Genomic DNA, 26,384 nt, shown 5'->3' with positions numbered 1-26,384 from the left:
GGATTCTGCGAACGGCAAGCGGTGGACGATGGAGCGATTTGACACGAATCCACTGAGGCGTTCCAGCAGATGTTAGTCAGAAAGTAAATCCACCTCAACACCCTGCAAAGCATCCACCGCCCATTGCGGGTACTTATCCTTGTCTCCAGCGTAAAGCCTCCCAAAGTACTCCTTCAAGAACTCAGGGTATCTCTGCTCCACAATCGCCTCCCTTGCCCTCCGCATCAGCTCTAGAAGGTGATGCACATTATGCATACTCAGCAGATGCGCCCCAGCCGTCTCTTTCGCAGCAACATGATGAATATAAGCGCGCGTGATCCCCAGCCCGCCCTCGCTCTGCGGCCGACAGCACGTGCACTGACAACCCTCCTCTACCGGCCGGAAGTCATACGCATACGCCGCATGCCTCAGATTGAACGTCCCCTCCGCCGTGATCCCATTACCGAACCTCGCCGTCCGCGTCGGCCAGACGCAATCGAACATGTCCGCCCCAAGAGCAACACTAACGAGAATATCCTCCGGATAGCCCACACCCATCACATACCGCGGCTTCCGCTCTGGCAGCAACTGCGTACACGTCCCAACGACTTTGCAAAAAGCATCCTTCGCCTCGCCGCCGCTCAGACCGCCGATGGCGATCCCGGGCGTATCTCTCGCGACCATCTCACGACAACATTCCCGCCTCAGCTCTAGGTCCAGACCGCCCTGGATGATGCAGAATAGATTCTGACTCTCCGGCTTCTCGTGCGCGGCGATACACCGATCCAGCCAGCGGACCGAACGATGCATGGCTTCCTTGATCCGCGCATGGTCTGGGGAAGTGGTGGCGATGACATCGTCGAGCTGCATCATGATGTCCGAGCCGATGCTGTTTTGGAGCGAGATGGAGTGCTCGGGGGTGAGGAGCATGGGACTTCCGTCGTGGGGGGAGAGGAAGCGGACGCCTTCTTCCGTCACTTGGGAGAGCTTGAGGAGGGAAACCATCTGGAAGCTGGTGGGTAGGTTAGTAGAAGCGGGAGGATGAGGGTCAAGAGGATAGCGCACCCTCCGCTGTCTGTTCAAGGTTAGCACATGTATCGCAGAGATTTTGCTGGCGACGTACCTGTGAGAATGTTGTGCGGCCATGACTGCAACTTATGAGCACCGCCAATAGTATCCAGCGTCTTCTGCCCCGGCTTCAAGCCCCTGACTCCCTGTTAGCACAGCAGATGATGGGACACCTACAGACCGTACAGATGATAAGTATTGTTCAAGCACAATCGACAGCTGGTGTCCTCAAGCTGCTTCGGGGTCAAGCCTTTCAGAGAGCCCTGCGTCGCCACCGGCATGAACATGGGCAGTTGGACCGGGCCATGAGGGAGGTGGAGCGTCGCTGCGCGGGCTTTTGTGGTCTACAGGACTGGTCAGCTCTATTGTAACTTGGAGATAGAGTTGGCGCTTACAGAGCATCTCGCTACAAGATCAAAGGTCAAAGCAGACGGGAATGGTTTTGCAACCATATCATCCTCTGGCGGAGGCATGTGAAGTTTGTGTGAACTGCCTTCCTAAAACTTGTCTCCAACTTTGGAGCCTTCCAAGCACTGGCCAACAGCGAGAGGCATACATTTCGATAAGTAGAGATGAGTGGAGATGATCCTGGCGCGAAGACTTGTTGTGCATGTTACTGAAAAGGACGAGCAGGGACGTAGTACTGCATGGTACGATGGCGGAATAGAGTAGAGACCATGAACTCTGTAGGGTTTGATTTCTTGATATGTTAGGTGGACTACAACTACCTAGGCACAGAGTGACGTCCATCCAGAGTGATATTCTCAACGGCTCGATCGTGACTGACCCAGAATGCAGCTACTCCGCCATCGCAAGCAGTACGCCCGTAGCACGAGCGGCATCCATTAGAAAACGCCAAAGCCTGAAGACGCACTGACAAGATGGTGCTAGACGCGAAGGTAAGGGCTAAAAGGAGACACCTTAGTCGGAGATTCAAGACACAAAGAAATCAGCTTCACATCTGAAAGAGTACGGTCAGGTCTGGGGTCAGAGACATGAGGGACAGGGGACGGCTTTTGGCAATCAAGCGTCGTCAACAGCCGGCAAAGGCATGAAGACTCAGCGACACCTTGTGGGGAAGAAAATTCAGTGCATTCTGGAGGACTGAGCTTAGCTAAAGCGCCAAAGCGCCTGTTCCGCTGTGCCTCGCTTCCATGCTGTCCGCCGAAAGAGTCGTCTATCGTGGCGGCCTGTCGCCAAAGCGGCGCGGGCGCTCGGCCACCTGCTGCTGCTGGACGGCGACGACGTTGACTGGAATGCTGTCGAACTGTGTGGAGTATGTCAGTGGTGATGCTCCAGCTGTTCTCAGTGTGGGTTATTCTTACGCCCATCGACTTCAACAAGTCCTTGGTCTCCTGATCCACATCCAACATGCCGCTCTCGCTGTTCTGGGTGAAGTCGAGCGCAGACACCTCTGGCACGTATTGATCCTTCCGCTCACGCTCCTCTTCCTGCAGCTTGAAGGAGATGCCGCGCACTGGTCCACGCTGGATACGCTTCATCAAGTGGGTGGTGTAGCCGGCGATCTGTTCCAGCAACCGTCAGTTCGAAGTCCTCGAGAAGTTCCCAGCAGGCAGAATGTGCTCAGGTGTGCGCACCTTGTTGCGCAGCCTCTTGCTGGCAATGACTGCGATCTCATCGCATATCCGCTTATTGGTCTCGAAGTCGAGGGTGAGCTTGGGGTAGTAGCGCTCGATGATGACCTTGGCCGACTTCTTGACGGTCTTCGTGCGAACGCGACCCATGTTTGCGGTTTTGTTGTCGAGAGGAGATGTCGGTGACCGAGCGAGGTGATTCAAAATTGGCTGAGATTAAAGATTCGAGAGCCAAGAAGTGCGTCGGCGAAACAGTCGGGCCGGTCACCACTTGGCCCAAGCGCAACGAGAAACACTTCACTCCATGCTTTTCTTCTCCTCTTCGCCATTGACACGTTCAACCCACTCATCCAGGACGGCCAGGCACGACAGACTATGCAAGACAGCGGTATTGACAGTCTTGATCTACCGGTCGCTTCGCAGCAGCGTTTCAGCACCCCAGCAGCGATGTTGGCTTTTCGCGCCGCGGCACAGCAGCGCCTAAACCCCGGTCCTCGCCAGAAATACAACCTCGAAGCAATTTACATGTGTAGATCAATGCAACATTGAGGCGAGGCGAGGGAAGACAGCGCCTACATCCAGCGACCATGAACGATGAAGTCGTACAAATACAGAGCAGGTAGGAGACCAATACTCAATCGCATCATCCGCTCGCTCCCATTCCAGATTCCATCTGCTATACCTTTCCATTTCTCGCATTCAACCATCAAAATGCTTGCATCCGCAGCTCTCCTGCTCTTCTGTACCGTTCTCGTGTCCAGCTCTCCAGCAAATCCACCAGCATTCATCCGCAACCTCGTCGGCCTCGACCAAGTACCCATTGGCGTCAAGCAAGAGCCCATAACCCGGACACGAACGATTACACACACCCACTTCGAGATCAACGTCGTATCAACAGTCCACAAAACCCGACCGCAACCGACAGCAGTACAAGCACCCGCTGCACTCGAATCGGCAGGAGGCGCCGTGCCGGTCTGGATCTCACAGCCTGCGAGCCCGAGATGCAATTTGAGATCGTGCGCGGTTTGTAGGCTGGTCAACAACTGCGGAGAGGGTGATGCGGAATGGTAAGACTTGCGCCAAACAGTTGATGGCTGGGGTTGGAGATCTGACATTTCTGCAGCCCGAACTGCGACCACGCGGAGTACTGTCGGCAATGTACGCCAGAGGTCGAGATGACTACTTTCAAAGAACTGGTCGTGAAGTCGCACAGCGAGTGCCTCGTTGTGCCCGGACAAAAAACCGACTGCAGTATGGATTCGAGCGTGAGAGCGCACCAGGTGGAAGCTGCGGGCAGTTGGAAAGCCACGTAAGGCTTTGTGGGGTTTGAGACATGTATATACACGTATATCACTCCTGTACATAAATCATCCAAACATCTTCTCATAAGAGTGCTCTCCCGTCTCCACCACTTTGACCTCATCACCAACCCGGAGCAGTCCTTGCTGGAATAGCGGGATCATCTGCATGCCTAGGCAGGGATGCGGGTAAGCGCCCTTGTCCACCTTCCTCGTCTTTCCAAGCGCAGTATACGGCTCGTTGGCATCTCTCACCCCGCTGTCTTGGTCGACGTTCGGGAGGGTGCAACGAGCTGTGCGGCATGCCACATGGTACTCTCCGTCGGTCTCTTCGAAACTCCTTTGGTCCGAGATGCGTTTGATACATCTCCCAATGTGCACCTTCTTCCATTCGTCCTCTTCGTAGGCTGGTACGCCGTCGAGGTAGATGTTTGCTCGGAAGCGCTTTGCGTCCAGGCGGCCTCGGTCCTTTGATTTGTCGGGCAGGTCCTTAGCTATCGCTCGCACACTGGCGAGACTGAGGATGTGCAGCGGGAATGCGTCGCCGAAGCCAACAGAATACGACTCTTCAGGTCTATCCTTGGGCAAAGAACGAGTGACTGCCCGTCGGTTTCGGTCGTCCACGCGGAAGAGACCGAGAGTATTGCTGACTCCCAGGAAAGACTTCAGCTTCTCAAGAGTATCAGGTGGGATGTCATTGGTGACGTTGATCGCGGATGCCTGGTCCTTCCAGATGGTCATGGTCTCTCTGCTGTACCCTCGATTCCGCGCCCACTCGGATGAAGGCATGAGGGGTACACGGAATGTCATGGTCTCCGTGCGAAGGCCGAAAGGATTGAAGCCAGGCTCGAGCGGAAAGCGAACGGCCACACACCCGCCGTTTCCCGCCCACGAACTCTTCTTCCGCTTCTTCATCGGATCTTGAGATTTCCTCGAGGGCACCCACAGCTCGGTCCGGAGCAGCGCCAACCGTGGAAACTCTCTCTGCGTGATGAACCGCCACTCATGCTTCCAGTCATGGTTCACCGCCTGCTTCCTGCTTCGGGGCTGTCTGGACTCATCCGGCGAGGAGACCAGCTGTGCGAAGGTGAAGAGGCGATCATATTTGAGACCCGTAGCGCCGACTTCTGATGCAGCGAGCTCGATTCCACGGCAAGACTTGATCGGGTAGGTGAAGAGCGCTTTGACTCTGGCATCCGATGTTTCCGACGGCGGTCGAGATTGCTCGTCTAGATTACTTCGTTTCGATAGTCCAAGGCGGTAGAGGTCTTGTTTCCGTTTTACTGGAGACCGGGGTCGTCGAAAGGTTTGCTGAGCTAGGCTATACAACAATGGTCCGATGAGAATGCAGAGGACCGCGGCCACAGCAGGGCTTTGCAAATACTCGTAGTAGTGGTCCGTCAACGATACGTGGTTGTTCTTGATCCATATCAGTGGCTTCCCCCCTTCGCTCGCTACCATGCCTGGAAAGCACACTGCTGACAGCAAGGCAATGAAGACGGTTCTCCGAGCCATATTCAAACCGGTGTCCGAAGAGACTGCGTCAAGCCTCGCTGATCCGCGTGGTAGGCCATACGCCATCTCATCAACTCCTCATACTGTATCCAATGTCGGATGTGCGCGTTTGTCACCTCATTGCTCAAAGTCAAGTGTGCTCTCCACCTCTCAAAAAGAAGGAAGCCTCGGCGAAATCTCGGCGCCGGTCGACACGGCCTCCAACTTCGCGTCGTGTCTTTGCCTTCGTCAACAACAGTGGGAGGCGGGAAACAGAAGATAATGGACAGCAATGGATGACCCATCCGTTGTCGACTTGACACTATCGCAGCCGACGCCGAAGACATCACGTAAGTTGCCGCGGTTTGACGGAAACGTTCGTACTAACTTCACTCCAGATCGACTGCCGACAGTATCAGCGTCCCAAGCGTTACAGGACCTAACCGATGGGCCTTCCAACTTCATCAAGACAGGTATAGCCTCCCTGGATTCACGCCTAGCTGGTGCTAGTATCACCGTTGAAGGCGGCTTCGAGCGTGGCAAGGTCACCGAAATCTGGGGACCAAGTGGTGGCGGCAAGACGGCGATAGCGTGCGTTTATGAGTCTATTGTGGTCTGCTCGAGCAAAGCTGACTACATGTAGGCTACAGGCTGCTATACACGGCATCCATGGCGGAAGTTCAGTACTTTGGCTTGGTGAGTATTCGTCCACATGTATGCGTGTCTACGCAGGATCTGACATCGCACAGATGCTGCAGCCTCTCTGAGCAAAGACCGACTACGAGGCGTCGCTCGAGTCAAGGAGATCAGCAGCCCGACACCATCTATTGGACGGGATACCACCAATCACTTCCATCATGTGGACGTTCCAACACTGTCTCACTTACTAGCCATGATCTTACATCCTCGTGCGGACACGATACCGCTAGGCGCATCTCTACTCGCCATTGATGGTCTCAACCACCTTCTGGATCTCGACTATCCTCGGTACCAGATAGCAGCTCCAAACAAGACCGAGCTGCAGAAATGGCAGGCCGGCCGACGATATGCCATCCTCGGCTTCCTGGTGTCGGGTCTGAACAAGCTCGCGGTACTCAACAACATCGCTGTCGTTGTCACCACTGGCTGCGCAACTCGCATGCGGCACGACAACGGTTTAGGCGCAGCGCTGGTCCCGGGCCTAGGCGGGGTGGAGTGGGAGAGCGGCATCTCAAGCCGCATTGTAGTCTTCAGAGACTTCGGTGTCAGGCTCGTCGGTGTTCAAAAATGCCAAGGTCGCAGCTTGATCTCCCGAGAAGAGGTTGGCGAGCCTGGCCACCTCGTTGCTTTCGAGATCACGTCGGAAGGAGCAGTCACGGAGTGGATGATGCAGAAGGCTGATGGGAGCCCGTTGAAGCAGGCGGTTAAAGCTAGGGCCAGCCCAGTGAAGCCACGAAAACGCACAGCCGACGAGATTGCAGATTCTGAGGGCGAAGACATGGACGAGTACGGATGGGCTGATACGGACGACGATGCGTTCACGGCCGAAGGACTGGTCGGGAATGGCGATGCTAGTGCGGTCCCTGCGGAACCTGGTTGAAGCGATGTAGCTTTGATTTCAAGGCATGCTTCGACTTGACGGCGAGTACTACTGCTGAACACGACGACCCTCGCTGCAGTGATTGGCTCGCATTGGCCGATGTTCGTGAAGGGCGTGTGCTATATGGGACTGACTGGTTAGACTGGAACTTCATCGATGAACTGAGCATCGCTGGAAATGGCAGTTCAGCTCCAAGATCGACTGGCTGCGGTAACGTCGAGTGGTGGCTGTCGAGTGGTGGCTGAGGCTAAGGGGGCCCTTGAAATGAGCGGGAAGGGTAGAAGAGCCTGGCAGCCGTGCATTGTAAGCGCCTTCACGGGCTGAGTCCTAACAAGATAGACTAAACTCACAACAATCCCAGTAACTCGAGATATATTACAATCGATCCTACTATGCATCTGCATTTCCATTCAGCCGCCTATTCATCTCCGCGAGCGCCCTCCTCCCCTGTCCAGCAATGTCGGGGTGCCACAGCCACGGGAACCTCTCATCGGCTTGTTTTGCAAACGCCTCAAGGTCGGCCTCTGACAGCTTCGACTTCCAGAGATCGCCCCAGAATGAGAAGGCCTCATTGCTCGTCCTCAGCGCCTTCTCGAACCTTGGCTTTCGGACATGCTCGTAGCCTGCGAAGGCGGCTTGCACTTGCTGCGCAGCCGTCCCTGCTGAAGCGGAACTGGCCGCTTGCAACACTTCAGCCATCACGCAAGCATCTTCCATCGACTGGGAAGCTCCCTGGCCTTGATGCGGACCCATCGAATGTGCAGAATCCCCAATGATGCAGACACGGCCTTCGAAATACGATTCTGGAGGCACAGAATGGGTGAACGTAGCCCAGAAGGCCGTCTCATCCGACATCTCCTTGATCAAGCCTTGGACAGTGGGGCCCCATGCCTTGAAGTCCTCCACCATCTGCGACTTCTGGTTTGGGATGACCCACGCTTCATGCTCCCATACCTCTTTGTTGCCTGGCCACAGACCAACGTTGATATTCTTGCCGCCGTCGATGGGGTAGTGGATCACGTACCCACCCGGTCCCAAGCGGACGGTACTCACGCCTGCCTGATCTTTGCCGAGGAGCTTCTCGAACTTCTCGATGGGAAAGACTGCCCGGTACACTCCGGTCTGAGCGAATTTGGCGGATGTGGCCGGGTTGTCTGGACCAAGTAGGAGGCGGCGGACGACTGAATGGGCGCCATCGCAGCCGATGACCACAGATGCGGTATCCCGTGAGCCGTCGTCGAACGTCAAGGTCACGTCGTCATCAGAGTGCTTCAGGTCGACAAGCTTCTTGTTGTACCTAGCGTTCTCGGGCTTAGTCCGCTGAGCAAGGAATTGCAACAGCTCGTTCCGCGACACCGTCATGGTTCCGATCGGCAAAGGAGCTGTCGTGATCTGGTAGATGAGCTTCGCATCCTCGAAGTCATCCGTCGGTGCTCCAAGACGGCAGTCCATCCACAGGTCCTTCTTTCGACCTGGGTTTCGCGTTGCGAGGGAGAAGATGGCATCGCCAATGTCTGAGTCGATGAGCTTGAAGGCTTCGATGGTGTTTGGTCCCACTGCATCAAAGCTTAGCCTAGGAACGGTTACGAGTAGGAGGTATGAATGAACATACGGTTGATACCAGCTCCGATCTCCGTAAAAGAGGCTCTTGCTTCGTAGATGGTGTGTGAGATCGATCGTTTCGTGAGCGCGATAGCGAGCGATAGACCGCATAGCCCGCCGCCGATGATGGCAACGTGGAAAGGCGGATTAGACATCCTGTGAAGTCCTGCTCGAGCTCGAAAGTCGACTGGTGTTGCTTCTCTCCAGTCGGTCTTTTTGCATCCACTCCTTCCAGTCAGACTGTCAAACGATCTTTAATGTTTTCACACTCAGGATGGAGCCATACGAATGAGTAAGAAGTGTTACGTGTAGGACCTGATCGTGAGACCCATTTATGTCTGCCCGGCGCAAATGCTCCAGTGCATCACAGTAAGCTGACAAAAGACGTGGAATCGGAACCGAGTGACTACGTACAGTCAAGTGGAGTGAGACAGGTCATCCGTAGCTATCTGAGGCTGAACGTCCCTTAGGTGAGCTGATACGTTTACAAACGTCTATCGGGGCGAGAACAGCATGATTCCATTCGGCTGCTTCTCCGTGGAGCACAATGCCTCTTAGCAGTATTGCAAGATTGGACATGTCAGCGTCGATCTTGGAGACATTGGCCAATGGTGAGATTGTCTATCAGGGCACCTGTTGTACAACTCTACTCTACAGACCATGCTCTCTCCCAGGGCGCTCTACTGCTGGTTCTCAAACTTCAACCCAGCCTCCTTCCTCACAGCACCATACACCCCAGCAATATCCCCATTATCCCCAGCATGATCAACGACATCCTGAAGATGCTGCCCAGCGACATCCAACGCCTTCATCTGCACCCCCGCTCGATCCGCCAACGACTTCGCATGACCGTAGTCTTTCCGCGCAAGCTTCGCATTGAACGCTGGCTCCTCTCGCTGATAGTAGTCGCCACTCCTCAGGCGGTTCGAGTATGCAGTATACGGGCCTGGGAACATAGTCTCAACGAACGAATGCAGGTTGTCGGTGCCAAGACCACTCTTCTCCGCCAGCACATGGCCTTCTGATAGCGATTCGACCATCTGAAGAATGAACGTGTTGCCAATGACTTTCATGCGGCTGGCATTGCCTTGTGGCTGGTCGCTGTAGTCCACTTCTGCCCTGCCCATGACGCCTTTGCAGAATGGTCGGACTTTGTCGACTTCGCTCTTTGGCCCTGCCAGAACACATACCAGCTGGCCGTTGTCCGCCATAGCCGGTGCGCCGAAGACGGGACATGCCACGAAAGATGCGCCGGCGTCGTTAATTGTCTTTGTGAGCCCATTCGTGGTGTCCGGATGTACCGTCGAGCAATCCACAAACAGCTTTTGCTTGGCCTCTGGCACCTTCAGTGCTGTGTCAATGGTATGCTTGATCGCCGCATCGTCGCCCACGCATGTGAATATGATGTCCGCGCCCTTCACGCACTCTTCTATTGACGTTGCGACCTTGGCTTTGCCGGAGGGCAGTGTCGATGCGAGCTTCTCAGCACGGGCAGTCGTTCGGTTGTAGATGAGGAGCGGAGGCGAGTATTTGCCCTTCTCGACGATGTTCTTCACCATGCCTCTACCCATGTTGCCCAGGCCTATCCATGCTACTCGTGGGCCGTCTGGAGACATGCCGACTGCTTGTTTGACTGATTCCATCTTGTCTTGAGCTGGGTGTGTATTTATTGCTTGAGGATGCGAGATGCTTGAGGAGTGTGGTGCAGGAAAGGGGGATTATGGAAGAATCAAGAGTGAACTTACCTTTACTGAGTGCTGAATGTCATTTGGACAAAGTAAACTCTTTTGCATCACCTCCGCTGGTTATGACGTGGCTTGGCGTGTCATGTCGGAGGTTCTGGAGATGATGTCGGCAATTGCGGGACCTCTCCCTGCGTGAGCATGTTCGCATGTCCGTGCCGCAATCAACTTCAAGTACTTGTTGGTGAGCAGTAAGATCAAGTCTTATAGAGGTGGCGGGCCTGAGGTTCTCACATCACTCAAGAGAAGTCGGAAGGATCAAACTGCTCGCAATATCATAGCATTTCATACAGCTACCACACTGCCTTAACAACACACCATGTCCATCGTAGACGCAGCACAAGCCTCTCGTCAAGCCTGATATCCGAGCAATGCGCTGTTCTCGACCTCATTCATGTGCTGCCTTCCACCCGCTGCCTTTTGGCAACCCGTACGAAGTGAACGATGCCACTACATCAAATAGGCTGGGAAGCACTTGAACCGATGCGAAGAGGTCTCCACCCTTGTCGAACATTTTCCTCGATGCTCTTCGTCGCAGCAAGGAGCTCATCCATAGAACTCGCAGTCGTCTTCCTCCTCGTTCGTCACCATCGACGGACGATGCTTCACCTGGACCTCGTCGAGGGTCTCGGAATCGTCTGAGGCGTACCCAGAGCGTGCTTTATTCGCCGCTTTCGAGCGATAAAACGATGAGCGCTGCAATTTTGCTGGCGCGCCGAAGACGCTATCCGGATTGTAGAGAGAAGGATGCAGCGTGGGCATGAGACCGTCAAGATCGCGCGATACGGAGCGCCCAGGTCCAGATGATGCGCGTCCAAGTCCTTGAACCGCACTGCTGTCCATTCTTTGCGCGGAAATATCTGGTGTTGTTCCATTAGCGACATGCAAAACACTAGATTCGTGCACGCCTGAATTACCTTCGTTGCCTAATGAGGCAGATCGCTTGCTTGGGGTCACCCTTCTCTTGATTACTTGCAGCCTGCTATCGATGCTCGACGGCTCTCCACGAGCGAATCGCATGATATCCACATCACTAATCGCAGATCCCTTGCACCGCTGCAGAACCTCGTCGGTCGTCAAGTTGCCCATTTCTTCCGCATGTGTCTTGCTCAAGTGACTCCGCATGTACCTCAAGTCGAGCGTGGGATGCAGTGCACCACCCCTGGAGCAGGAGGTATTTGCACCGCACAATGAGCAGCAGAGGGCATACATCTTCCCGTCGGAATCCTGGCAGAGGTTCAGATAGCTTTTGCGTAGCTTTTCGAACATTGCTTGCACACTGGTATCGTCCTTCGCCTGTCCTTCTGATTCTTAAGGCAGAGCATGAGTTTCAAGCTGTGCAGACTGCGCATGGACTCTTGGTTTCGAAATGCTGATATTGGGCAGTCTCCGATCTTGAGCAGACTGATCTGCGATCCTTTTGTCAGCGTTGTATGGATTTGTCCAGACGATGGCAAGAGCTTACCATCTTCTGCGCTCGTCATGCTCTGCAAAACACCACCACAGTTTATCAGTATATGATTGTCGTAAGCAGTCGGCTCCCAAGAATTGATCCGCGACAGAACTTCATTCGGGATCGCTTCACCCGTGCATTTGGCGGCAACCCACTCCACAGATGTCCCCCTCACTCCGTGACCGGAGTTCAAGTGCCTGCGCAGACTGTCGACGTTCATATTCGGATATTTGATCTCTGTCCTCTTCGCAGCAAGTTGAGTTGTGTTTGCGCCACATCCTTCATAGTAGCAGCAGAGTGCGTAGACATTGCCGTCGCTGTCTTCATGGAGGTTGCTGAAATCTCGTGCAAGCTCGAGCTTGATTCTCTCATGCCGCGAAGATGTGGTGTCGGATACATGCGTCCCAATCGGTACAAGGGACGGAGTCGGAGCTTGTACAGGCTCGCTCTTCCACCAGGGGTGTCAGCATGATCTCTTCTACCAGTATGCACATTCTGAATATACCGTAGCTTGGGTGGCCGATTGATGTCCTCGCGAAAAGCCGCTACTGTTGGATATCACAGTGGCGCGACCAAGTGCTGAATTGGCAGTTTGCGCGCTGCGGGCGGGCGTCAACCCAGCTGAGACTGCAACAGTAGTGCGAGCAGATGCTGGAGCTGGCTGAGACGCAGGGCCAGTCGGGCGGTTCTGCGCATGTTAGTGAAAGACAACAGCAGCTGGGACGTGCAAACAACTCACAAAGAAGGCTCGACACCGGGCGTCCAGATGTTTCGCTCGTGCTCGAAGTTCTTGGATTTCCAGTTGCTGTTGTGTGTTGAGGGCCTCTTGCTCTGCGCGATGACGGCTCGTCAACTCATTTTCAAGCCTCTCGTGCTGCTCAACCTCTCGATCAAGGATGGCCCGCTCCTCATTCTGCTGCCGGAAGAACCTAAGCCATGTTCCATCCTCTGAGGTTGCCATGACGGCGCGGCCTCTGTACAGGGCGATTGCGAGTGAAAGGTGTAGGTGTGAAGCTGTGAAGTGAGGAGGAAGCAAAGATCAAGCAGGACAGTTCGTCATTCGGCACTTCTGCTTCCGCTCCGGAGCTAAACCGAACGTGGATTGATCGTATTGGGAAGGAGCGCATCGCATATGATTGTCACGTGAAATACTTTCTTATGCTCCATGAACGTGGTCGGCCATTTGCCACGGTTGCGAGGATGAGCCGGACTGCAAAGATGAGCCGCAATGTCTCCTCGAACTACGCATCACTCACCTGGACGTGAAAGAACACCCACCTACCACTCCTGCAACATGTCCTTCCATTCCCAGCAACGTATCTTCAATCTCCACTCGACCCTTACAGATCCTAGACCTCACTGCCCTGGCTTCCACTCTTCGTCGTCTCCATCCTCGACCGTTGTCTCACGGAGCTTGACTGTGACCCCTTCATGTATCCCATTGATGGAATCGTCTGTGGCAGAGTCTGCGGCCTCTTGGTTCGTTATGCCGGGAGCACGGAGAGAGGTCCGCAGACGCTTCGACGGACGGTCGAACACATCGTCGTCTTCTGGTGAAGCATGCCGAGCTGACAGGCCTGCCATCCCGCCCAGACCGCGGGGCGTTGCCTGGCGTGAACCGGACTGGACAGTGCCAAAGTTCCATGGCGCATAGGAGTTGGGGTTGCCGAGCCCTTGCATACAAGCGTCAGTGAGAGTGAGAATCAGACAGATGTATAAGTGCCGCATACCTTCTCCACTATCCCTGTGAGCACCTCTCTTCTTTGTAGTCTTCTCCAATGCAATGCGATCGTCCACACCCGACGGTTCCTTACGATAGATCCGCATTATGTCTTCATCGGAGATTGGCGGCCCTTTGCATTGCTGCACCGCTGAATCTGCGTTCAGGAAGCGCGACTCCGCGAAATGAGCCTTGGTGAAGTGGTTCCAAAAGTTCTGGTAGTTGAAAGAGGGCGCCACAACATCCTTTTTAGCGCTGGCGTTGCAACCGCACAGTATGCAGCATATAGCGTACATCTTGCCATCAGAATCCTGCCACAAGTTGCCGTAATCGTTCTCCAGACGCTCGAAGATGGCTTGGATGCTGGTTGAAGTTGGTGCTTGAGAGTGCTTGTTTGGATACTGTAGGTTGGCATCTGAGGCAGCAGAGTTCGAGGACGATGTTGTGGCGAAACCAGGAGCCTGAAGCACATCCGAGATGCGATTGGCGAAGTCCAAATCGGCCTCTTTGCGGAACGGGAGACCTGTGTGCGTGAACGGGACGGCGTCACCGCGACCTTGTCAGCTCGTACGTTCGCTGCTGATGTCGTGTGCGGATCGGGTACGCGAGAAAGCATCTGCCGCAGCCGTGCGGACTGGCGGGCGACACGTGTTCTGCTGAGGTGCAAGACTGAACGTGCTGAACGAGGTGTTCGAACTCCCTACGACGTTGTCAGCAACACGACACGTTGTGCGGATCTCAAAGACCTACCCTGCTGGCCTGCACCCGCACCTCCAACAGGCCTCACGTTCGCGTTGCCGATACTCACGGCCACGCGATGATCGATGCTTGTAGGCTCTCCGCGCCAGATCCGGACGAGGTCATGGTTTGAGATAGGATCACCCTTGCACTTCTCGATGACCCATTCGACCCCTTTGCCACATATCTTGTGAGCGCCAGCGATGTGGGACCGAAGCTTGTACTTGTCCATGTTCGCATATTCCGCCATTTGGTACTTCACAGCCTCCTGGTTTGTGTTTGCGCCGCAGATGTGACAGCAAAGTGCGAAGAGCTGGCCTTCATCGTCATCTTCGTGCAAATTGCGGTATCTCGCCTTGAGCTTGCGCTTGAGACGTGGCAGATCTGAGGTGTCACACGTGATGTCCGGCACGATATTCGAATCTAGCAGGGTCTGACCACCAGGCCGCGGTTCGCTCTCCTGCTGTCTGAAGTCAGTAGGAAGGTTCTCAGCAAAGCCAACAGGTCACGGCTTACTGCGTTGCGCGATGGCGCTCCGCTGTGGGGCCTGCCCTCGAGACCGTTGGGACGAGCGCCCATCTCGGTGGGCAGTGTGCGCGGCTGAGGTGGGAGTCTTGGAAGCACGGCGGATGTAGCGGCACCACGGACGGATGCATTTTGACGGTCCTAGACATGTCAACGACAGACCATTGTAAAGTGGGGTTACGCCAGAGACGCGATTAGTGACTTACATGCTCAGCTTGCTGCAGCTGTACCAGGAGGTCTGCGGACTCTTGCTGGTGCCTTTTCGTGCGATCGGCAACCTTTTTCTCGTATAGAGCATTGTGGTAGGCGACGACATCGTCTATGGTTTGCTTATGTTGAGCGTCATCGTCGGCTTCCTCGCGCTGATGGCGGTCGGTAAGGTCCTTCTGAAGCTGTTCGCAGTGTTGCATGAACCGCTGCAGGCCTTCGAAGCAGGATCCGCTCTCCGGTGGCGCCATGTTGGACCTTTGACCTAGGTTGCGGGTTGTGAATCCAAGGTGGAGAGCCACGTAACAGTGCAATAGAGGTGTGCAGCGCGTGCCACAAGTTATGGGACTTCAATCGATAGCGGGGAAAGTTCTAGCAACAAAGAAACCAATCTCCAATGTCCGCCGGCGATGCAGGTACCCGGAGCTAGGCAAACAGAGAGGAACGACAACGTCCGCCGCGAAATGGGTTCACAAATGTGTCTGAGACAGTCAAACGAATCGGTCATGCGTCGCTGTTCTTTCGGTCGACGTCCCGGTAGCACTTGAGAACCAGCCACTTGGCTGGACAAGTAACAGCAGTCGGTTTCGTCGCTTGCATCCAGAGGATCGATACTTTTCAAGTGCTGCTTGGAAGTCCACAAGTGGTTAAGCCATGCATTTCGTGGTTACTACCCATGAGGGCAATCTCGAGCAAAGGTCGCGGACCAGCTGGCAGGACCGGCGCATCTTCTGCATCGACGTGAGGTTCCCGGCCGCAGACTTCGAACGACATGCGGGACACGAACACGCTCTTGTCTCGCCAACCTAGCTGGGCTTGGGTAAGTTGGCTTCGCAGCGGGTGCCCCCCGCAAGGGATGCCAACCGAAATGGGTGCCCTCTGCCAGTAAAAAAGCCAGACACGTGTCGCTTCGAGCGGTCACTAGGCGGTTGCCGTGAGTGCTGCCCTCGGCGGGATCACGCAAGCTACGGCATGTAGTGGGCAACTGCCTAGTGATAGAAGGCATTCCACCTGCCCGGACTGTCAAATTGCTTAGGACGAGCGATATCTGACTCTGCCGAGTGCAGTGGTTGGCGCCAGCGCCCAATTGTGGAATCGCCATAAGTCCGTCGATGCGACGGCCTGCAAGACCAGACGAGCCAGGGTCGTGCAGTGTTAGTCTGGCATTGAACGCCTCTACCTACTGGTGGGCGTTCAAAGCAATGCCCGAGCGCGACTGGTCCCATATTGCCCAATGAGAGGTGGCGTGGTTCAGAAGACAGAGAGAACAGAAATGTCCAGCCCTACTTGTGTGTGTCCAAGAGACGTGTTTCTCATCTGGCGTCCTCCGCCGAGATGCTGTTTCTGTCGATGACACCGCTCTTGCCTGTTCGACGACCTTCTAGTGCAAGCGCAAAACAGGCGCGGGAAGCACATCGGCATGCTTCGCTCTGAGGAGAGTCCCAAAGTAGCAGGGGCAGAGGTCGGCGGACAGCTTCACGGCCGTGGGACCACTTCGCTCTACGACAGGATCACTGCGGGCCGCGGTGGGCGGAGAGATGGGGGAGCGGAGTCGGTAGCAGCACAGTGCTCATCCAACTCGCGGCTTGCATTGCCTCGACATTGACGGAGGTTGATGAGCAGCAGTAGAGTTGAAGATGAGGAACAGGACGAGATGAAGTCTGAAAGCTGGGCGTGATCCGTGCGTAGAGCGCTTAGCGTGCCGTTCTGTCTGCACTGCACTGCATAGCAAAAGGAGTATCGAGCTGGTTGCAATGCAATGACAGTACTAACTGAGGACCTAACACTCTATCTACCCTCATCATGCGGCCGTGACGTTTGAAGCACAAGATTCTCCATCACGTTATAGTACAAAAACCCGCATCGCCCATCCGACGCATTCTGTCAAGTCTCACCCTAGACACTCTCTTCCATGCATCCTCAGCATGGCCAGTCAACCGAAGAACGCGACCGCTTGACTTGCACTTCATCCATCATCTCATCGTCGTCAGTATTGCAAACTGAGGCCTGCGCGAAGCATGGCTGCTCTTGCCTCCGCCTTGACTCTGATGATGAGCTTGGACGGAAGAGATTCTTGTCGGCAGATTCGTCGAGATACTTGGCGGCAAGATGCTGACGTGATGACAAACAGGTCGCACCAGTGGGAGAATGGAAAGGCTGGCGAAGAGAGGAGCGGTCGTGGGCGAGGGAGTGGTCGCGCGAGATTGTAGTTATGAAGTCTGGCAACGGGGATCAGTGGCAATTAGAAGACATCAAGTGTGCTCGAAACTGTACCTTCTTCACTCTCAATTGAGATTATCCGTTTCCGTGCGCAGCGCCTGACACTGATTCGGTCTCTGATTGTGTGGCTGAGGGCCGAAAGCTGTCCATGGCGGATGCTTACGATATCTTTGGAAGAGATGGCAGGCCCCCGACACTGCTGGATGAACTCGTCAAAGAGCAGATCCAGCTGCGACGCATCAGGATCGGCCTTGCAATAATGGTTTCGCAAGCCTAACGCGGTGAAGCCAGGTCGGTTGGTGTGTGCAGTTTGAGCAGTATTGGCACCACACAGAATGCAGCACAGAGCATACATCTTGCCGGTCTGACAATCTTGCATAAGGTTGAGGTACTCTCCCTTGAGAGCGTCGAACATGTCCTGAATAGCTGTAGCGCTGTGAGCCAGTGTGCTGGAGGCCGTTGCTTGTGGGGGCTGCGTGGGTGACCGGAAAAGGTTGTGGATGTCACGGCCGAAGACAGAGGTCGTTGCACGAGTATCGAGCGGGATGGAGTGGACTGCTGCGGGGTTGTCAGCGGCGAGCATGGACGAATCAGTATGAGGAGAGGGCATAGGTTCGTCATCCGACGAAGACGTAGCTCGATGAGTCGGAATACGTACGTGTCTCTTCACCTGAAGTCTTTCATCTGTCTTGGAGATACCCTGCTTCGAGATCCGTTCGAGGTCTGCGTAGGACAAGGCACGGCCCTTGGACCGCTGGATAGCTTCTTTCACGTCCATCACACTCCAGTCCTCCGGGTGGACCTGATGCAAGTGAAGCCACAATCTTTTAGCATCGAACGAAGGTCCGCTGGCCTTTAATCGAAGGTTGCCAGTGTTGGCACCACACCTGAAGCCGCACAGAGCATACACCTTGCCGTCATCCATGTGCAAGTTCTGGAACTGCTTCTGCAGCTCGTTGAACATTTCTTTGACATGAGCCAAAGGTTGTTCGTGTTCAGGCGAAGTTCTCTTTGGAATGGCGGAGGTGAATCTGCTTGATGTAAGGTTTCGTGGGGCACGCTTGGACGAACCGCGAGCTTCGGGCAGGCGACCTCTGAGACCAGAGGAGCCAGACCGAAGAACTGCGGAATGGGACGAACGGGCGTCTGTCCGACCTCGCTCAACGTCAGTGCAGGATACGGGGTTGGAGATGGTGTCTCCGGAGGTCATGAAGCTGTTTGCGCGCTCAAAGGCCGCACGCCTTGGAGTAGGGGTGACCAAGAGAACTTCTAGCGCAGTATTGCCAGTCAAGCGAGGCGGTGAAGAATAGCATTTGGACTGTACTCACCATCAGACTTTGTTGGTGCGCCAGATCTGTGTCCAGTGCTGACCTTCACTCTGTCATCGAACCTGGTCGGCCTTCCAAGCCAGATGCTCAGAAGTTCCGCATCCGGGATGGGTTCTCCTCTGCATAAGATCTCCACGTCGGTGACTGTCAGACCCTTCACCTTGTGGCTCACGATGATGTGTGCTCGCAGCGCATGACGGTCCATGTTCGGGAAGTCCGTCTCACCGTCCTTGACGGCGCGACAGCTGATGTTTGCGCCACAGTGGCAGCAGCAGAGAGCATAAATTCCGCCCTCATCTTCGTAGAAGTTGCCGTATCTGGCTTTGAGCTTGAGCTTGAAAAGCGGGATATTGGTGTAGTCGAACGAAATGTCCGGTTGATGATTGATGGGCGCGTGAGCTGCTTCGCTGTTGCGGGTCTCACTCTGCTTATTGCGACGTTAGCGGGATCATACGCGTTCGCCGCCTTTAACTTACCGACGCCTGGTGAGAAGATTGAGTTTGTGCAGAAATGTCGATAGCGTCGACAGCGGGTAAGACTCCATCGGGATGCTGGACAGTAGTACTCGGAAAATGAACAGAAGTGGCTCCGATAGTAGAAGGAAAAGAAGTGATTGAGAACGAAGAGTCAGCGCCAGAACCAGCAGCAGAACTGGGAGCAGTAGCACAGGCAGAGACAAGGGCAGTTGATCGCTCCTAGTACTGGTAAGCATCTCCTCAATGTTGGTAAAGTATCTCAATCAACCTACAAGAATGATTTGCTCGACATCAGCGTCAACTTTCGCCTGCAGCTCGGTCAACTCTTCCTGATGCCGTCTCTCGCGGTCGGCTTTGCGTTTTTCGTGAAGAGAGTCTTGGCGTGCGACAAGAGCCTCCACCGCTTGCTGGTGTTGCTCGTCGTCGTTGGCGCTCTGGCGATAGTAGTCGTCGATGAGGGCTTGCTTCTGGGGTTCGCGTTGCGCCATGGCGGCTTCAAGGCGTTTAAACCAGCTGCCTTGTTCTGAAGAGGCCATTGTGGAGGGTAGGGGCAGTGAGAATTGCGGAGGTGGTGGCTGCGAAGGGGACGGTTGCGAAAGTGATGAGATTGGAAGTGGAAACTGTAGTGACGCCCTCATATGCAAAATTGGATGGCAAGAATGTTCGTGTAGCGAGCGATTGCTAAGGTGCGCCATCATGCAGCAAATGCATCTCTAGAAGAAGTAGCAAACACCACGCGCATGAAGCCACCTACCTGGGTGTTCTAGACGAGAAGAAGCAGAGCACTCCGCTCCGTGGTGGACCCCTGCCAGCTTGCGGTCATCCGTGCGGCCTGCACCTTTGCGCAATTAGCTGTATACATGCTTCCGGGCTGCTGGCGTGAGTGTTCGACACTAGGCGTGCCGCAGGGGTGAGACAGCTTGAGCGTGAGGACTTGCAGATGCTTGCACACAGTACCTAGGCGGTCAATACCGTCTTACCACATCATCGGCAGTCTGTTGTCCAGATCTCTAGGGCGTAAGCAAACAATGCGGTCTGGCTATGCTGCAGGCGCGTGCTGCCGTGAGCGAGGTGTCCGCCCTGTTGCAGGAGCGTCGACGGTCTGCGGGCAGGAAGGGCTCTGTATGCCGGTGGCCGTTGTTTCGGATGTCCGACGTCTCAGCGAGGGAGAGGCAGACTGACAGACCACACAGCTCGAAATTTCCACCTCCTAGGTAGCTGACGCGGCTACATATCGCCACGCAACAATGCGCGCGGCGCGATCAATGTATATCTATAAAGGAGATGTTAGATGTACAGAGGTGTGAGGTTGCCGTCTGACCTCTATATGGGAGGCGGCTAGTCGCGGCCCTGCTTGCTTCTTCGGGAGTGCCAAGAAGTCGACCCTTCACCAAGACAGTCTTTGTCTCGCCATCATCCCAACCTCACCTCGCCGACCCGCGGATTGTAGGCCACGAAAACTTCGCCACCAGATAAGCTACACCTTTCCTTGCTTCCTACTCTCTTCATACCATCCAGGACAATCTATACTCCTTCCACTGCAGCACCACAACCATGTCACACCTTTCATCCCACCCACCCCGCCAACCGCCACCCCTCATGGCCTCCATCTTGGAGAACGTCGGCAACACGCCAATGGTACGCCTCAACAGGCTACCACAGTCCCTAGGCCTGCAATGTCAGGTATACGTCAAGTGCGAGTTCTTCAACGCTGGCGGTAGCGTCAAGGATCGCATCGCGCTGCGCATGGTCGAGGCGGCGGAAAAGGAAGGCCGCATCAAGCCCGGCGAGTCGGTCCTTATCGAGCCCACGTCGGGTAACACTGGCATTGGATTGGCGCTTGTTGGAGCTGTGAAGGGCTACAGAACAATCATCACACTGCCTGAGAAGATGAGCAGCGAGAAGGTGTCGGTGTTGAAAGCGCTGGGAGCGGAGATCATCCGCACACCCACGAGCGCCGCCTGGGACAGCCCGGAGAGTCATATTGGAGTGGCGAGGCGATTGGAAAAGGAAATACCGGGCGGTGTCATTCTGGATCAGTACAGCAATCCCAACAACCCACTCGCGCACGAGTACGGCACCGCCGTGGAGATTGTGGAGCAAACCGAGGCGGGCAGAATCGAGGGCAGTCTGAAAGCAGTTATCGCTGGCGCAGGCACTGGAGGTACAATCACTGGCATCGCGAGGGGTGTCCGAAGACGTTACGGAGACAAGGTGAGCATCATTGCTGGAGATCCGGCAGGTTCGATCCTCGCCTACCCGGAGAACTTGAATGAGAACGGCATGAACAAGCCCTACAAGGTCGAAGGCATTGGATACGACTTCATTCCGGAGGTATTGGCGCAGCGAGAGGTCGATCGATGGTACAAGACTGACGACCGGGACTCTTTCTACTGGGCTCGTCGCCTCATTCGGGAAGAAGGTCTCCTTGTGGGCGGCAGCTCCGGCTCTGCGATGGCCTGCCTGGAGCGAACATGCCGCGATCTCAACCTCGGGCCGCAAGATGCCGTCGTTGTCATTCTCCCGGACAGCATCCGCAGCTACCTCTCCAAATTCGTCGACGACGACTGGCTGGCCGCCAACGATCTACTACCCGCCTCACCTCCGCTCACACCCCCGGCCGAGAAAGCAGACGATCAAGACCTCACTGTCGACGAACCACCCCCATCACCAACCTCCACCCGCAAACCAAATCCCAAAGCCGAATACGGCAACGCCACCATCGCCGACCTCCGCCTCAAACCCGTCCAAACCATCGCCGTCAACAGCACAATCGACGACGCCATCGAACTCTTGCGCGACAAGGGCTACGACCAGGTCCCCGTCACCTCCGCCACCGGCAAGCGCCTCGTCGGGCTGGTCACGCTCGGCAACTGCCTCAGCTACCTCAGCAGCAACCGAATCAACATCGACTCGCCGGTCGAAGACGTCATGTTTAACTTCAGCAAGCTGGACGAAGTCAAGCCGCTCGAGAAGAACCCGGGGTTGACGGAGGGTAATGATGATGCACGGGAGTTTGTGGAGATTACTGCGAAGACGCCGCTATGGGCTTTGGCGCGGTTCTTGGAGTGGAATGCCGCTGCTATTGTGACGGAGAGGGAGAACGACGGGCAGGGCGGGATGAGAGCGTCGGCTGTGGTGACGAAGGTGGATTTGTTGGTTTGGTTGGTGAGGCAGGGGAGGCATCGGCAGGCGAATGGGCATGTGCGGTAGATGCTTTTCTGGGGCACGAAATAGGCGGGACACCCAAGCAGGATTTTGGGAGAGAATTGTCCCGCTTATTCTGGCCCCCAGGAAATGCTGAGGGTGGGTTGGTTGATGAAATGTCATGCGAGCGACGGCGTTCAGGGCGTGGGCGGTGACTTCGTGAGTCTGCTTTTCTATCTTAGATGATACACGGTACACCCTACAATGCTCACGAATGCATGATGCTGTCCGGCATGTGATAGTGCACTAGGCCGAGCTCGTACTAGTGTTCGATGCGGAGTCATCACCTGCTTTCCTCCTTCGCTTCGATTGAATTTCTACAACCGACATGCTCAGCCTCTCACCATACTGGCAGAGCCACGAACTCAACATGGCGCCGACAGGATCAAACCCGGAGGTCTGTTTATCATCAACGCAGGTTTACCGTTCACGGATTGGACGCTAACCTTGAACAGAATGGCGACCCCGACGGCGACATCATCGCTCACATGGCAACCGGTAGCGGCTCGCTCGAGATGCACGACAAGGTACGAGAGTTATACTGCATTCATTCTGTTTGTGAAAGCTGACTTGATCCAGACCGACAATCCCGCCACCGCCATCGCTCGCACGGAGAAAGAGCGCGCCGCACGCGAAAAACACAACGACGCGAACTGCCGCCTTCTTGGTCTCTGCGCGGAGCTACGCAACAAGATATTCTTCGAAGTTGTGGAGCATCGACGGCAGGATTATGTCGAGTCCAACGGGTTCCACCCATCATCTCCACCGCTTCTTCAGACTTGTCGTGGCCTTCGCTCGGAGACCGTACCAATCTTCTATGGTAGCAACACAATCGTGCTGATTATATACCCGAAACGCAACAACGAAGATGGCCGGCGTAAAGAGGCCTTCGCCTGGACTGAGTCCCTTTCCAACGATGCCCTGCCCCAGCTTCGCAGGGTCTATCTCTTTTCCCGGCTCCCGTGCGAATGCAACACCCCATCTAGGAAGTTTTTCTTGGCCAGCCTGGGCGTGACATCCCAGGGGAGAGGACGACTCGAACTCGAAATCCTCATGCCGTCTGAGTACTCGCTTGGCAGCGTCGAGGCAGGCGGACATAACTGTCGCCTCTGTTACCAAGATGTACAGGTGGCAGCGGCGAAGGCTAGGAGGGATGCGGAAATTGTGCTGCGTCGGATGAATCTAGAAGAGGGAAGCGCAGCGTACCGATCGGCTCTGCTGGAGCTGATCAAGTGCGTTGAGGTGTGAACCATGCCGCAGGCACAAGCACACCCCAGCGTGGAAGACGAAGCGGACAAATAGCCAGATGTGGTTGGGCTCGGCGGCGATGTTGTTGTTGAGCTCGAGGCTGTGCGACTTGCCGAAGGTGTGGATTGTGTTCCCTACTTGCAGGCTTTACCAGAGGAGCTTTGTCGTAATTCTTCGACAGTAAGTCGCTTCCAATGCGAGCACTTTACAGTATTCCTTGTCACTTCCATTCTCGTAGTCGCGACTTCCACGCTTGCCTACTGTCTTCATTCGAGATCTTGGTCTGACATGTGACAGCCGCATGACTCTTGCTCTGGGAGCTAGCGGCCCGCTCCTGCTGAGCCTCATACATGACAGCATGAGCTTTTCAAGATCTACAAATCGCTACTCCGAGCTCACTACGAACCTCCAGTTGCAACAAGATGGCCACATCAGGCGGATCAAGCACACCGCCGGTGTCCCTCGCCCTCACCAACAAGACCATCCTGGGCGGATCAAGCACGATGCCGACGGCCCCTGACCTCGCTACCACCGCCGCCACGGTAAGCACCTCATGGTGTGAAATCGTCGCTTCCACAACTGACCGCCTGCAGACTACCACCTCCGACAGCATGACCGACCAAGCCCAGCAAGACCGTCTCCAGCGAGCGCATCACAACGCCACCAAGTGCCGCCTCCTGACTCTGCCCCCTGAGCTACGCAACCGCATCAACGAGGAAGTGATCGCAAGCAACAAAGAGCCGCATGTGCGGGTTCCTCATCATCCTGGCCAGGCGCCTGAGCACTTCTCCGGCATGCAGCTCACGCAAGTCTGCCAGAGGATGTGCAACGACATCCTACCAATGCTCTGGGCGCAGCCGATCGTGTTTGTCCTTCACAAAAAGCGCATGGAGGGGCATGCCAGCTGCGAATATGATGCAGCTGCAACTGTAACGCTTGATTCGGGGTTGTTCGCAAGGGATCTTTCCAGGCTTTTCATTAGCTACGCCTCAGTCTCCTTGGACCAACGCCAAACAACGGAGGTGTATCTCGAGCCAGACACACCGGGGACCCCAAAGAAGCATAAACACGAATGCATGTGCGGTGGTGGAGCATGGACGACAGCGACATGTGGGGCAATGATACAAGCCGTCAATGATTGGAACGCGAAGTTAAGGAGTCGCGACGTCGAAGGAACGGGCCTCACAGAAGATGTGGTACGCAAGATGATTGCGATGGTCTTGCGGGACTAACTTTGCCTCGCTCGATGCCCAAGGGTATACACATCATGCTGGAGAAACTCGAGCTCTCACAGCTTCGAAGATCGAGAGGGAACAAAGAGTGGCGACCTGTGCGTAACGGATGCTTTGATACTCGACTTGGGTACGATACACATCAGGCTCTACTTGAAAGGAATTCATACACCACTTTCATGCTCCATATCTTCGTTCCCAAATTCCATAGTACACGAGATCTCACCATTCACGTGTGACAGCCGTCGCACCACGTGACGTGACGTGATCCTCATGTCAAGCTCGCGCCTTGGCTTTTAGATTCACAACATCTTGCTCCCAGATCTTCTCCTCCAACTTCACAACTAGTCGTAACTCACAGACACCACCCACCGGCCTCCAAACCATGCGCACCTAGGATAGATACCATCGAGCATCGAACGGATCAGCGCCACGATGGTATCTACCCCTATTGCCTGGGCCACTAACGCCAAGTCTTCCAAGGTCAGTCGGGTCCCGTCTCTGAGTCTCCTGCCCTGTGCCAGTATCTTACCAGTGAGCTGACATCCGCTAGATTCGTCAAGAAAGCGAGACGGAAAAGAAGGAACGTGAGCGTGCCGCACGGGAACACAACAACCTTACGAGATGCCGCCTCATCACCCTCCCGGCAGAGATCCGCAATGCCATCTGGGAGAACTCCGCGAACCCGATGAGGTGGTGGGATGTCAGTGCGGACAACTTAGTCCATCCCAGAGCATTGCTCGAACCTGCCGCGCTTGACTTCGAGAAGTCGAACCATTCGTCTACACCAACCATTTCGTGATTGTCCAGCTCGGATTTGGCTGCGCCTGCAACGAAAACCACCACATTGCTACGATCAAGGAGTGGCTCGACAAATTTCTCTCCCTGCGAGAGATCGGTTATGATAGTGTCATCGTCGACGGTTCTTGGTGGACTAGCCTTCGATTCACATCTGGGAGACAACCAGGCGATCGACAGATCGAATTCAGATCCACAACTTTCGGCGCGTGCGACAAGGATCTCACTAGACTGTCCGACGGAGTGCGATATGGTCAACTCACGAACGAGGATGTGGTGAAGCTGTTCGATATCCCCTTGTCTTGAAAAGAACCACGGCAACGAGATCGACCAGGCAGACTGCCAGATATGCGCTCGGCTCCCGACTCCCAAGACTCCCAACTCTCGACCGCCAACGCCCGACTGCCAACAACCGACTTAAACCTTCATACGTCCCTACACCAAGCTAGGACTTCCAGGCCGGAAACTTGACCAACACCAGATCAACCATACAAGGGCCAAACCACAGTTTAGCCACCGACGACGGAAGACACACAAACTGAGCGACCTATGGTGGAATTGGCGGCAACCGGCTTAGAAATGTCTATACTCCTTGCCGAACGTGACGATCGAGATTCCAGGCAGGAAGAAGCAGGTTTAGGCTACTATGAGCTTGATCAACTTGCGCTGCGAAATGCCACCGTGTCCCCACTTCTTGATACTCTTGCTCTCACTTTCATTCAGTTTATGCTTATTCTCCACCTTCCGTAGCAGGGCGACCGTAGAACACAGATCCAGGCCGGCGCGCAAGGTGCGCATGTCTGAACGTCATAGATCTTGTTTCCGAATGATGCCAATCCCGTCCTCAAACCATCCGTACAACCGCATCCCCGATA

At 55.2% G+C, this 26,384-nt stretch overlaps 13 protein-coding genes across 13 annotated transcripts; 5 read left to right on the top strand and 8 right to left on the bottom strand.

Annotated features, from left to right (window-relative positions):
- Nucleotides 1–72: 72 nt before the first annotated feature.
- On the bottom strand, nucleotides 73–1,125 carry LTR77_010829 (uncharacterized protein; the record flags this gene model as incomplete). Its single annotated transcript, XM_064808046.1, has 2 exons — nucleotides 73–1,054; nucleotides 1,103–1,125. 2 exons carry the CDS (start codon nucleotides 1,123–1,125, stop codon nucleotides 73–75), a joined length of 1,005 nt encoding a protein of 334 aa, XP_064653768.1.
- Nucleotides 1,126–2,224: 1,099 nt separating this feature from the next.
- RPS17B (40S ribosomal protein S17.e.B) lies at nucleotides 2,225–2,792 on the bottom strand (the record flags this gene model as incomplete). The annotated part of the gene is made up of 3 exons (XM_064808045.1): nucleotides 2,225–2,314; nucleotides 2,373–2,573; nucleotides 2,646–2,792. The coding sequence occupies 3 exons, from the start codon at nucleotides 2,790–2,792 to the stop codon at nucleotides 2,225–2,227; spliced, it is 438 nt and encodes a 145-aa protein (XP_064653767.1).
- Nucleotides 2,793–4,009: 1,217 nt separating this feature from the next.
- On the bottom strand, nucleotides 4,010–5,401 carry LTR77_010827 (uncharacterized protein; the record flags this gene model as incomplete). Its single annotated transcript, XM_064808044.1, has 1 exon — nucleotides 4,010–5,401. The coding sequence occupies one exon, from the start codon at nucleotides 5,399–5,401 to the stop codon at nucleotides 4,010–4,012; it is 1,392 nt and encodes a 463-aa protein (XP_064653766.1).
- Nucleotides 5,402–5,726: 325 nt separating this feature from the next.
- Nucleotides 5,727–7,013, top strand: LTR77_010826 (uncharacterized protein; the record flags this gene model as incomplete). Its single annotated transcript, XM_064808043.1, has 4 exons — nucleotides 5,727–5,784; nucleotides 5,833–6,025; nucleotides 6,078–6,130; nucleotides 6,184–7,013. 4 exons carry the CDS (start codon nucleotides 5,727–5,729, stop codon nucleotides 7,011–7,013), a joined length of 1,134 nt encoding a protein of 377 aa, XP_064653765.1.
- A 390-nt stretch (nucleotides 7,014–7,403) lies between these two features.
- On the bottom strand, nucleotides 7,404–8,770 carry LTR77_010825 (uncharacterized protein; the record flags this gene model as incomplete). The annotated part of the gene is made up of 2 exons (XM_064808042.1): nucleotides 7,404–8,569; nucleotides 8,626–8,770. The coding sequence occupies 2 exons, from the start codon at nucleotides 8,768–8,770 to the stop codon at nucleotides 7,404–7,406; spliced, it is 1,311 nt and encodes a 436-aa protein (XP_064653764.1).
- A 525-nt stretch (nucleotides 8,771–9,295) lies between these two features.
- Nucleotides 9,296–10,258, bottom strand: LTR77_010824 (uncharacterized protein; the record flags this gene model as incomplete). The annotated part of the gene is made up of 1 exon (XM_064808041.1): nucleotides 9,296–10,258. The coding sequence occupies one exon, from the start codon at nucleotides 10,256–10,258 to the stop codon at nucleotides 9,296–9,298; it is 963 nt and encodes a 320-aa protein (XP_064653763.1).
- A 645-nt stretch (nucleotides 10,259–10,903) lies between these two features.
- On the bottom strand, nucleotides 10,904–12,771 carry LTR77_010823 (uncharacterized protein; the record flags this gene model as incomplete). The annotated part of the gene is made up of 4 exons (XM_064808040.1): nucleotides 10,904–11,667; nucleotides 11,823–12,258; nucleotides 12,316–12,498; nucleotides 12,550–12,771. The coding sequence occupies 4 exons, from the start codon at nucleotides 12,769–12,771 to the stop codon at nucleotides 10,904–10,906; spliced, it is 1,605 nt and encodes a 534-aa protein (XP_064653762.1).
- Nucleotides 12,772–13,166: 395 nt separating this feature from the next.
- Nucleotides 13,167–15,251, bottom strand: LTR77_010822 (uncharacterized protein; the record flags this gene model as incomplete). Its single annotated transcript, XM_064808039.1, has 6 exons — nucleotides 13,167–13,483; nucleotides 13,541–14,053; nucleotides 14,102–14,230; nucleotides 14,281–14,731; nucleotides 14,785–14,934; nucleotides 15,000–15,251. The coding sequence occupies 6 exons, from the start codon at nucleotides 15,249–15,251 to the stop codon at nucleotides 13,167–13,169; spliced, it is 1,812 nt and encodes a 603-aa protein (XP_064653761.1).
- Nucleotides 15,252–17,242: 1,991 nt separating this feature from the next.
- On the bottom strand, nucleotides 17,243–19,560 carry LTR77_010821 (uncharacterized protein; the record flags this gene model as incomplete). The annotated part of the gene is made up of 4 exons (XM_064808038.1): nucleotides 17,243–18,489; nucleotides 18,549–18,972; nucleotides 19,025–19,099; nucleotides 19,297–19,560. 4 exons carry the CDS (start codon nucleotides 19,558–19,560, stop codon nucleotides 17,243–17,245), a joined length of 2,010 nt encoding a protein of 669 aa, XP_064653760.1.
- A 1,018-nt stretch (nucleotides 19,561–20,578) lies between these two features.
- CYS4 (cystathionine beta-synthase) lies at nucleotides 20,579–22,237 on the top strand (the record flags this gene model as incomplete). Its single annotated transcript, XM_064808037.1, has 1 exon — nucleotides 20,579–22,237. The coding sequence occupies one exon, from the start codon at nucleotides 20,579–20,581 to the stop codon at nucleotides 22,235–22,237; it is 1,659 nt and encodes a 552-aa protein (XP_064653759.1).
- Nucleotides 22,238–22,601: 364 nt separating this feature from the next.
- LTR77_010819 (uncharacterized protein) lies at nucleotides 22,602–23,479 on the top strand (the record flags this gene model as incomplete). The annotated part of the gene is made up of 3 exons (XM_064808036.1): nucleotides 22,602–22,628; nucleotides 22,687–22,758; nucleotides 22,811–23,479. 3 exons carry the CDS (start codon nucleotides 22,602–22,604, stop codon nucleotides 23,477–23,479), a joined length of 768 nt encoding a protein of 255 aa, XP_064653758.1.
- A 422-nt stretch (nucleotides 23,480–23,901) lies between these two features.
- On the top strand, nucleotides 23,902–24,711 carry LTR77_010818 (uncharacterized protein; the record flags this gene model as incomplete). The annotated part of the gene is made up of 2 exons (XM_064808035.1): nucleotides 23,902–24,021; nucleotides 24,073–24,711. 2 exons carry the CDS (start codon nucleotides 23,902–23,904, stop codon nucleotides 24,709–24,711), a joined length of 759 nt encoding a protein of 252 aa, XP_064653757.1.
- Nucleotides 24,712–25,146: 435 nt separating this feature from the next.
- On the top strand, nucleotides 25,147–25,513 carry LTR77_010817 (uncharacterized protein; the record flags this gene model as incomplete). Its single annotated transcript, XM_064808034.1, has 2 exons — nucleotides 25,147–25,194; nucleotides 25,265–25,513. The coding sequence occupies 2 exons, from the start codon at nucleotides 25,147–25,149 to the stop codon at nucleotides 25,511–25,513; spliced, it is 297 nt and encodes a 98-aa protein (XP_064653756.1).
- Nucleotides 25,514–26,384: the final 871 nt, after the last annotated feature.

Source organism: Saxophila tyrrhenica, assembly GCF_035928015.1.
Source record: "Saxophila tyrrhenica strain CCFEE 5935 chromosome Unknown scaffold_27, whole genome shotgun sequence".
Taxonomy (NCBI): domain Eukaryota; kingdom Fungi; phylum Ascomycota; class Dothideomycetes; order Mycosphaerellales; family Extremaceae; genus Saxophila; species Saxophila tyrrhenica.
This window is presented reverse-complemented; position numbering and strand designations above follow the sequence as displayed.